Genomic DNA, 12,198 nt, shown 5'->3' on the forward strand with positions numbered 1-12,198 from the left:
ATACTCTATTTCCCTGTGGGTAAAGAGTGTCTCTGGAAACACTACATACTGTGTTTCTTTCTTGACGCTCGACAATATTAAGAGTTAAAATATAAATACTGTAGTACTTATACCAGTTAAAAATTGTACACAATATTTCCTAATCTACTTCTCCTGGGAATTTCATTTGTTGGGTGAGTGGGTCCCATCAAACACCCACTAAATTTCTGGGGAGCTTGTATTTCATGAGAAATGATGAAATAGATAAATTCTACCAAAGTGAAAAAATACAATTAGGTCAATTGAGGAACTTCTGAATGAAAAACTTAAAAATTCTCCTAGCCTTGCTTAACAGATCACACAAAACAAAACAGAGGAAAAATAACTTATTCGTGTGTCCATCACCAAAAGACAACAGATTCCTTGGCACGAAATGAACACTCCAATTATGTTAATAAGATAAAGGTAAATGAACAAATTTCCAGTCAGTCAGTCTTTCAAAGTCTTTGGAAATATCCTTCTTCACAAAAAAAAAAAAAAAAAAATTCTGCGTCCCTCAAATCCTAGCTAATATAAATGATACTTCTTATTGAAGACAGCAGAGTCGATTTCACTTCATCTTTCGATCTAATAAGGTCTCAGTTAACACACAATAACCCAGTCACTGCACCCAGAGCAATTTGTTTTGAACCTAATGAGTTTCCACATAGCATTAGAAGACTTTTATTTTTGCCATTGCATATAGAAGATTCCAGACCTTTCATTATGTGCTTCCTCTCCAACTCAGCTTCTAGAAAATTGATACAACTTCATGCATATATGGGTAAGCCATGGAGGATCCTAACCCTACTCTTTTGGTCTCTTTTCTAGCCAATCATTGGACCTCTGGGCCAGTCCAGCCCATGTATATCTTTAGACCTGCTCTTTCCAAGTTCGCAAATTCATAAACTCCATTCAGTTTGGGGTTTCACTGCTTGACAATTCAATTGAAGAATAAAGGAGAAACATTCAAGTTGTTATGTTTTGTAAGGAATTAGAATACAAAATATGGGATCGATACGCAGAAGAAAATATTCTGTGAGTGCAATCCATTTGTAAATAAGCCCAATTATAACTATTTTTGAGAGAGGGAATCAATAATGCATAAAATGAGCTAAAGTTGACAAGACTGAATCTTTGAAAGAATGGTTGTTGGCAGTAGTTAACATGTATTGATGAACACATAAAAATGAACAAAATATAGTCAATATATTGAAGACATGCCTGTGGATGATGACTTTTAGTTAGAACTTACTGAGAATGATTAAAGGAATGGCATTTTTGATAAATGATGTTTATTGGTATTTTAAAATAAGATGAGATATTGATAAGCCAAACTTTTAACTGGACAGCTGACAGGTTTGCATGAGAGTGTGCAAATCTTCACACTATGATATCTCAATATTTCACAATAGCATGATGGAATGAAATCCTTTGTCTTCACTGAGGATCACATTGCTCGTACAGCTTGTTCTAAGTACCTATTTTTGTCATTGGTTGTTCATTCTAAAACAGCATTGTATTGCTAAAAGTCCACAAAACCCTTAATTTTGATAAAGGCATGTCCCATATTCCATTTTTATCACTTTGGCTCAATATTCTTCATGAACAATAGTTCTATAATGAAAATACTAGATAATTATTTATTAAATTTACTGATCTGAGGATTACTCTTGCCACTGATTCTTCATTTTGCTTTATGTACGTTTTTGTCCATAATTCTTCTATCTGACAAGAACTAAAGAACTGAAAACATGCAAACAAAAATCTATTTCTGATTTTACATTTATTCAGCTTTCACATTTTCATATTACTGTTGCTTAAATTACTATGTTGCATTTTATTTAGAGAACAGTCACGAATAAATGTCAGATTCAAAGAGGAGAGAAGAATAAGAGCAACAACTTAAAAAAGGAAGCTTTAACTTAGTTCACTTAGTAATTAAGCTCAAAGTGGGAATGATAAGCAAACAGGCCTGGGAGGCAAGAAGAGGCCAGCCAGCTTGGGAAGAACCTCATGTGACATGCCAAGGATGTGCCTCATTTGTTGTATGGTCATTGAAGGATCAGTCAACTCCACCCTTCGATCTCTGAAGAACTAGTGTCTCAGTCACTAATACATGACACGTATAAAAATTCACTGCATATAGTTAAGTGTGACTACTGTTTTGTGCAAGTTTTTTCATATTGTTGACTCCTGGTACTTATTCAGGCCTCAGTTCAAATCCCACCATCTTAAAAAGATCTCCTTCTTTAATGTCTTCACCATTCACCTTGTACGGGTCCCTTGATCATATCTATGCCCTTTTACACTGTGTATATTTGTTTATTGCCTGTACCCTCAACTGTCTTATTCATCATTATATTCCTACCACCTAGAATAGGGCCCATTTCTTAGCACCTTTAATAAGGTTGCCACTAAATATTTATTTGATTGAAAACATAGTATTAATAAATAGAATAAGCATTTATCGCTTGTATAAAATATGCCTAAGATGATGTAATTCATTGAATATAGTGTTTCTATTCTTACAACTCTGTAAGTTGGCAAGACTATTTTATCTGAAACTCAGAGTCAGGGGTGTTAAAGGGTAAGGTTCATACAGCTGGTAGTTGGCAGAGATGGGAACTTCAAACAAATCGCTATTCCACATTGCCTCTCTGACACCCCTCGACGAGGATTAATTAACCTTGTTTTTAAACTCTAATATTATTTTTGATACCACAATACTTATCATGTTTTATGATATTAATTTGGGCATGTTTATTTCTCATTGTAGATTCTTACCAAATTTATTACAGACTATATCTTCTGAAACTCTAACATATCTAATATTCTACTGATTCACATCACTTAGCAAATATTTGCAGCTGAAAAAATAATTAGAAGCACAGATTATACAAGTAATGAGCATTATTATCTCCTTTACAAGAGTGGCATGTTTACTTTTTAAAATTCACCAATTAACTTCCATCTAGAAAGAAATAGGAAAAAGTTATTAGAGCCTGGTTCTGAAAAGGTGGAATTTAGTGTTCTGAAAATTTGTATTATCCTGTGAATATTTATATTCTTCTCAAACAATCAGTTAAATTTAAGACCACACAGAAATATTTAAACTCGTTTCAGTTAAGTGTATTTTTTCTTTTTATTTTTTTCTTTTAAAAAGGCTGATAATAATTACCAGACTTTTCCATGAATAATAAGGCCTATTTCAGGCTGTGTTTTTATGAGACTATTTTTGTCAACTATTTTGTCAACAGAGTTCTCAATCCACTGACATAAAACATCTTCTTTGGGCTAATCACCCACCCTGACTGTGTAATTTAAGCAAATTAACTGCCCTAAACAAAGGGTAATCCTTCCAACTAGGATTTAGAAGTCACTTTCTTAGTTCTATTAGTATCTAATAATAGTTTTACATTTTTGTCCTGATCAACCACTTTTCAATTTACACACTAACACTACAGTCATCATTGATAATCTGCCAAAATAATAATTTCTTTTCTTTTGTTTGAATATACCTTTTAAAAGTTCTCAATAAAATAAAAATAAGTATTAGGCTTTAAATTACAATCCTTTGACAACTTGTTTTATGGCATTAATATATCTTGAATAATCATATCATGGAGGATGATTTTGATAAGAAAAATGCTCTATAATATTATATGTGTGTAACTTGGGAGTATTTATATAAGGACAATGAAAATAATAATCAGGATACTGTTTTATGTTTTATCAAGAAATGTCAGGTAAAAAAATGTGGTATAGCTGAGCACGATGGCTCACACCTGTAATTCCAGCACTTTGGGAGGCCGAGGTGGGCAGATTGCTTGATCTCAGGAGTTCAAGACCAGCCTGGACAACATGGTGAAACTCTGTCTCTACAAAAAATACCAAAATTAGCCGGGCATGGTGGCTTGCGCCAGTAGTCTTAGCTACTTGGAACATTGAGATGGGAGGATTGCTTGAGCCCAGGAGAAGGAGGTTGCAGGGAGCCAAGTTCATGCCACTGCACTACAGCCTGGACTGTCTCAAAAATATGTAAATAAAAATAAATTTTAAAATGTGGCATAAATAAAACTTCTTATTACAACACTTTATTGGAACATCCTGAGAAATCAATCACAGGATTAATATAAATTGAAACATGTTTACATATTTTTAAATTTAGACTAAATATATATGACATATTGTACGTATTTTAGGTTTATACCAAAAGATATGGGCATGATATTATACATGATAATAATATATAATTATTCTAAAGCATTTAGAAATCACTGTTTTGGAAATTCAAGGAAGCTGAAAAAAGGAAATGAATACCAGTAATCATAATGTTTAAAAACCTTTAGTTACAGCAACACAAGAAGTGAATGACTTAGCATTGGCACATAATTTCTTTTCTCCACTGGCTGAAATGCCTTCACTAAGAACTGGAAGTCAAAAAAAGTTAAAGACAATTGCTTTGGGTCACCAATGACTCAAAATCCTCCATATGTGCACTTATATCTGTGAAGATCAATAGAGACAAATATAGATTATGCATAAATCCTCATCCTAATTCTGTAACCAGTTCCTGAAAAATAATCTGTCATAAACTGTCTTACATCCTCTAATGTCTGCATATTCAAATATTTAGTGGTTGTATTGTTAGAGTAGGTAGTTAGGCAACCAATAGGTGATGGTCAGGTGGTTGTTAAACTTTCTCTGTAAAACAATTATTGGTTGCTGCCAGTGCCAGGGAAGACAGACTCTAATAAATAGAAAACATCTGAATCTGGTGATCAGCAGTTTCCAGATAAGATTTCAGGAGCTGGGCAAGTGGACTCAAGCATGTGCACTGAGAAGCAAAATGGCGGCATTTAACTGGTATAAGAATAGAACATTCCTCTAGGAACACTCAACTGGTAAGGGAAAAATGCCTCCAGTGAGCATGTATACGACTTCAGTAAACATGCTGTGCATGCGGCCCCTCCCAAGTGCTGACAAGCCACCATGCATGCAGACAGCCCACCCCAAAGGAAGAATCAGGGGAGAAGTACCACAACTCCAGAAGCACGCCAGTGTATAAAACCCCAATTCAGAGGTCAAATTGCACACTTGAATCTCTCAAGTTGCCCATTTGGCTCTTTTCCAGCTGTACTTTATCTTCTTTTGTTCCTGCTTTAAAACTTTCCTGCCCTGAAACTTGCCTTGGTCTCTCCCTTTGCCTCATGCCCCACAGTCAATTTCTTTCTTCTGAGAAAGCATAAATAGAGGTTGCTGCAGACCTGTATGGATTTGCTGCTGCTAACAATACCTTGATGAAAAAATATTTGAAAAAAATATATATGTATGAGCATTCCCTGCCCTCCTCCTCCATAAGATGAACACTTTAAGTATGAAATAATCTGTTATGGGATAAAAAAAAATCTGAAGTTGTTCATGTCTGACAAAGGTATATTTCTTCATTTCTGGACTAGATTAGCATAAATACAGCATTATTATAGAAAACAATAATTTGTAGCCTTCTATGAAAAAGACTAAATGACCATAAAATCCATTTTTATAACCAGCCAATTGTGATTCTATAATTCTCTAAGGAGAGGTATACTACTAATGACATAATTAAAATGAAAGAGCAATATCAAATTACATGTTGGTTTCTTAAAATGAGTGCTGAGTGAAAATGCCTTATTAAAGAGCTCGGTGGTATATCTACTGAAGCAGTATCAGTTTATTTAGTTGAAGGAAAGATAAATAATGTTATTCTAATCTCAGATACAGCTGATGAAATACGTCAAATTGTAGTTTATGTTTTATATTTAGCTTAAGATTTCTATAAAATACATGGATAAAGGCTAAATTCGTGGTCTTATATGAAGATCTGTTCATTTGTCAGCCACCAGAATTGAAGCTTCTTTCTGGAAATTCATCTGATTTGCCTACTTTATTTTGCTTTTCTACTTGAAGGAAGAAACATAAGAAGTCCCTCTATTTTTTCTAACCACATGAGTGAGGAAATGCTAAACTTAATTTATAGTAAGAATTCTAGTGCTATTTATTGTTTTGTCCAGTCACTTGCTTCTTAATCGCTAGGTTTTAGAAACTCTTGACATTTTCAATTACAGCAATTTAGCTAGCTGATTCATGTGGTCTTCATTTAGGAGCTTAAGAATCCAAAGATATAACTTGTTACAGGCAAATGATTCTCCTGAGTTTCCAACACAGGATGTGTGAATGCCTCTATGTAATTTTCATCTGATTCTAGACCTACCAATAACTTACCTTCTTCCTCTTCTGTTGGAAAGAAGTGGTCCAGCACAGAAACCTTTTGTCTTTTGCTAGTGGAGCAACAGAGCGCTAGTTTCTTTTGTGTGGGACTAAACTTCACCCAAAAGGAGAATCATTCCATTATAAAAAATGTAAAAGTCCCATGACTTTACATATCATTTTATGTTATCTCTCATTAACAAGAGTACTGCTGAGGCCTCAAACAATGCAAGAAAAATACTAATCAAATAAAAGATTACCAACAATTTTTGCAGTCATAAACAACAAATAAATTACCAATTGTATATTATATCAGTTACAATTCAAAAGTGTTGTTTTGCACTTAAAATAGTCCTGCCTATATAATGTACAGATAGATACATATGCCATATATACACACACAATGTGTGTATATGTACTTTAAATTATATTCTTTATACATATTATGAATTCAATTCTATATAATTGAAATACTTTAAAGAGAATCAATTAAGAGCAGGTAAAAAATTCAAATATGTGTATATGCATACACACAACATACACACATATGTATTATATTTAAGAGAATCAAAATAAGAACAAAAAATGAGAAAGGAAATCATCATAAACCTTGAACCTTTGACCAAAGAATCAACAAATACTAAAAGAATGTTCATTATGTGGTTTTCATATTTCCTGACAAATGCTATAAGAAGTAAACATTTCCATGTAAGAGCATGTGGGGTGTGTCATACCTTCTCATGGACTTTCTGTCCAGGTTCCATCCCTTCAAGATGTTCTGACTCTGTGGATCCCTCACTTGATGCCATTTTTCTTTGTATATGAACATTTTGTTCACGCAAGGCAACAATCTGCAAAATAAAAGCACTATGCCTTTAAAGTCTAAATAGAGGACAAAATATAAAAAGAAAATGAATTTACTTCAATGTGATTAAGAACTAACGAACACAAACAAATAACCAGAAAGTGAACATTACATTTTACTGAATTATTATTCAAAATATATGTTTAAATGTAGGTCACCATTTTGAATAATATTTACAAAAATTCATAATATCTCTACTAAGAAGAGGTTAAAGCACTGTAAAATTTACCTAAGAAAATATTTTCTAGTTGGAAATGTATCTAAAATCAATGATATATTTGTATTCACGTGATGTTAATTCAGAAATTATTTTTTAAATTAATTTGTAGGATGTAATAAAAATGTTTCTTTGGTCTGTATTTTTAAAGTATACAAGAAACATAAATTAAAAGATTGAAGGTTAAACACTAATTATGAGCATAGCAATTTCGCCTACACTGATAGCCCATCTGCAATTTAATATAAGCAGATACCTAGCTGAACTTAAAAAAAAAATTTGTAATGCTGTCATGAGCATGTATTAAATTTGTCTTATTATTATAATTTTAATGTCCATTATTTTACCAAATTTAGTTAATTTGCAAACACAAATTAAGAAAGCAGTTATTCTTGCAAACCTTCAACTCAATTTTAATGACATTGATTTTAATTATTTCAATTAAAAAACAAATTCTCGAGTACTTATAGCATAAGTGATCCTAGTAATAGAGTGAAAAATAGTATTTCAGTCTTTTTAAAATGATGTTTTAAAATACATTTGCTATATATATATATATATATATATAACTTTGAAAATATTTTACATTATATTAATGCTATAACTTATTTATTCCATGGCATATTTTATTGTATTATCAACTCAGATATTAGTCAATATTAGTTCTGGGAGAAATAAATGTACATAGTATTTAATGCACAATAAGATCTGAATAATATTAAACTTACATGTGGAAATTACAAGACCAACATGTCACAAGACGAATAATCATTAACTGAAAAAAACACGATATCAAGGGGTTGGGTGTTTGCCCTGCTACCTGACACTATTTCAATGCCATATTACCACCATGTGTCCATGACATCAGTTGATCTAGCTATATGATCTCTGGTATTTGAGCATTTGGTACATCCTTCTCTAGGTATATGTTCTTCTCTCTCATATAACTGTAAACACCAAATAATTGGCTCCCTCACGCTTACTCTTGTTCATCTACAATCTGTTATCCACAAAGCAGCCAGGTACATCTTTCAAACTTAAATTAGATTGTGTAACCCCTCAGCTTTCTAAAAAAACTAATGTTTGGCCCAGCGCGGCAGCTCACGCCTGTAATCTCAGCACTTTGGGAGGCCAAGGTGGCCAGATGACTTGAGATCAGGAGTTCATGACCAGCCTGGCCAACTGGTGAAACCTGTCTCTACTAAAAATATAAAAATTAGCCGGGCGTGATGGTGGGCGCCTGTAATCCCAGCTACTCAGGAGGCTGAGCCAGGAGAATCCCTTGAACCTGGGAGGCGGAGATCGCAGTGAGCTGAGCTTGCACCACTGCACTCCAGCCTGGGCGACAGAGCGAGACTCTGTCTTAAAACAAAATAAAATACTTTAAAATTTTGTTTAAAAAACCTAATGTTTTCCCAGCTTATTTAGCCAAAATTTAAACTTCTTAACAAGGTCTATACTGTCCTACTTGAGCCCTTTGCTTCAGCAACACTGGCCTCCTTTCTATTCCTCAAACATACCTGTCTCTTTCTTACACAGAACTGAGGAATTTGATGATCTTCCTGTCTAAAACATTCTTCCTCAGCTATCACAGGGGACACAATCCCAGCTTTAAAAACAGCTGAGATACAACTCCTCAGAGTGAATGTGTGTTGTCATCAAACACTTTTTACAATATATCCCTATTTATTTTTGTGCATGTAGCACTCATTAAAGTTTATTATTCCATTTCTCCACTTCCTCATTTGCTTATTATTTAGCTAACACAAGTCCTAATAATATCTCCTGAGAAAATAATTTTCAAAAGTACGCTTCACTGAAAACAGCATTTTCATATGAAGTAGCACATCAAATTATTATGTGCAGGGTATTCACTAAAAATGTGTTGAATTAAATAATACATAGATATGGGAAAACAAAGAATCTAAACCTAATTAATTCAAAAAATAACACAAGATAAAGATTTGGAGTGTACACAAAACTTCAGAAACATTCATTTCACATTATTCAACATGGAAATAGATTACATCAAAGGAATGACAAGAAGAATAAAATAGCTCCTAGATATATCATTTTTATATTACACTCTTAACTTGTTGCTTTTTGCATAAATATTATGTTACAATTGATACATAATGAGATTTTCTGAATTATAAATTTTAAAATATTCAGGTATAATTTGTTGACATTCCACTAAGAAAACACCTATGACTAACAGAAATGCTAATACAAAGTACCAGGCCATTTAAAAATTATATGCTTTGTTCTATTATTAATCTACTCAGAAGTGAAGGGAGACATTTAAAAAATATTTAAAGAACAAATTTAACTCTCAGCTTACAGATTAGCTTACATTTGTTTAATAAACAGATGACTTTCAATTATGTCCTGGTGCCTGAAATAAAGCAGGCCATCTATAAAAGTTTATTGAATGAATCAGTGAAAAGATGAATTAATGTCCCCATTAAAAATAGTCTAAAAATCAAATTCATTAAGAAAAAAAGTACAAATGTAATTGAGCCACTATGATTTTTAAAATTCTAAACTTCAAGTTTGCTACAGTGTATATATGACAATTAGTTCCAAAAATGACATAATTTTCAACCACTAACATGCAAACTTTGTTTTGTAAAAATGAATCAAGTCTAAAAATGTTGGCTCTTGATACAGAAGAACAAATGTGACATATTCTATATTCTCTACCACTGTAATATGCTATTTTCTCCAATAACAAATTATCCCGGGTAGTTATGAAACCAAAGCTTCAGCACCTGATTTAACTGCGGGTGTTAATAAGTGGACTATTTTTGACACTGGGGAAAGGGGGAAAGTTAGTAGTTCTCTTTTAAAAATTCCCCTTTGGGTGTTAAGCATTTTCTTCAATCTGTTTTAAAGAGTGGAGAGGTCACCAATAAATGACTGGAGCCTAAGGTAGCACAGACTTCTTTAGGAAATTCTCTTAGCTGGTTTGAGAAGTGAACACAAGAGATGGCTAGGGAACCAGCTTGGGACAATAAATAGAATGAAAAGAAGCTAATGGTCTCAAAATATTCTCTAGGCTCTCACTGAAAGGGAATGTTGTCAGAGGAAGGGCCCAAGCAAATTGCCTACAAGAAAACTAACGTAGGTCTGGATGCCTCACCGCTAAACAACATGGACTACTTGCTATGGTTTAAATGTTCCCTCCAAAACTTTTGTTGAAATGTAATTGTCTTTGTAATGGTATTAAGAGGTGGGACCTTTAACAGGTTTTTAGGGCATGAGGGCTTTGCTCTCATAAATGGATTAAGGCTGTTATCTCTGGAGTGGGTTATTTATCACTGGAGTGGGTTCTGGATAAAAGGATGGAGTTTGCCCCTCATCCTCTCTCTGTATCATCTCACATGCTTTTATACCCTTCCATCCTTCTACTATGGGATAAGGCATCATAAAAACTCATGCCAGATGCCAGTGTCATGCCTTGGACTTCCCAGCCTCCAGAACTTTCAGAAATAAATTTATTTTCTTTAAAAATCATCCAGTCTGTGATATTCTGTTATAGCAACACAAAACAGACTAAGACACTACTCCAAATATGATTACATGTTGAGTAGGAGGAACCACTTATGTACAAGTCCTGTTGTTTACCCAGTTCTTATATAACTGTACTGAAAAACCCACTATGTACAAGCACTGTGCTAAACTATTTTTATCTGCTAAGGGGGTATGATTCATATTTAACAAATGATCAGATTAAGATAAAGAAAGATTAATGGGGAGAACTGCTATGGTTTGAATATATGCCCTTCTCCAACTCCCAACATTTGTATGTTGAAACCTAGGGCTCAATGTGATAGTTTTGAGAGGTAAGGTCTTTAGGAGACGATAAATGGAATTAGTACCAATATAAAAGGCCTCAAGAGTATTAGCTAATTAAGCCTTTTGCTAGCCACCTTCTGCCATGTGAGGATGCGTTTTTCAGGGTGCCATAATGGAAGTAGAAGGCAGTCCTTCCAAATCTGCTGATGCCTTGATGTTGGACTTTCCTGTCTCCACAACTGTGATACATATATTTCTATTGCTTATAAATTATGCAGTCTCAGATATTTTGTCACAGCAGCACAAATGGACTAAGAAGTAAGAGTCAAATAAAACTTAACTCCATATCCTTATACTTCCTAATTTGTAACATTGGCTCAAATGGCTCCGCTTTTATATTTGGGGTCTACTAAATCAGAAGTTAAAAGCGGGCTGGGATAGGAAGCATAAACATTTTATTTCCAAGGGCTGATATCTTTGCTGGAATCCTTTGTGTGTCATAAGATTGGATGCCTCCCTAGACAGATTCATATGGAGGCAAAGTTTTGCATATATTTTCAGTGAGTTAGCAACCCACTGAAGGCTCATGGAACCCTGTTCAAGATAAATATTTCACAACTGTTTTTACTGTTCAATCATCATTTATCAAGTGTCTGTTGACATTTGCTTTTAGGTATCCCTTCACATTTCTTTTGATAATAACATCTTATATTTTCACTGGAGACTTTTCCTTTCTTATTCTAATTCCACAGAGACTGTCAATGAAGGAACCAAGAGCCCATGGCAAATAGGTGGGCACATGATCCAAGCCAGGGAAATCAGAATATTATTACTTTACATGTTTCTGGCTGAGCTATGGGAAACGATTCTATCTACTAAGGAAGGTAAGCTGGTAGAATATGAAAGGGGTATTATTTGCCATTAATTCCTATTCATGCAGAAAACACAAGGAAGAGATGAGGCCCTAACAAATTGCTTCTGGTCCTGATTCTAGGCATCCTTAAATCATTCCTACCTTTGGCATTTTAGTAATATGAGCCAAGCCCCA

At 33.8% G+C, this 12,198-nt stretch overlaps 1 protein-coding gene across 21 annotated transcripts in view; it reads right to left on the reverse strand.

Moving 5' to 3' along the window:
- The window catches only part of PPFIA2 (PTPRF interacting protein alpha 2), a 493,309-nt gene that overhangs the window by 142,811 nt on the left and 338,300 nt on the right, over nucleotides 1–12,198 (reverse strand). For all 21 annotated transcript variants that reach the window (XM_063711635.1, NM_001133874.1, XM_063711647.1 and 18 more), the window contains 1 exon segment: nucleotides 7,005–7,121. In XM_063711635.1, the coding sequence (XP_063567705.1) occupies nucleotides 7,005–7,121 (117 nt within the window).

Source organism: Pongo abelii, chromosome 10, assembly GCF_028885655.2.
Source record: "Pongo abelii isolate AG06213 chromosome 10, NHGRI_mPonAbe1-v2.0_pri, whole genome shotgun sequence".
Classification (NCBI taxonomy): Eukaryota; Metazoa; Chordata; class Mammalia; order Primates; family Hominidae; genus Pongo; species Pongo abelii.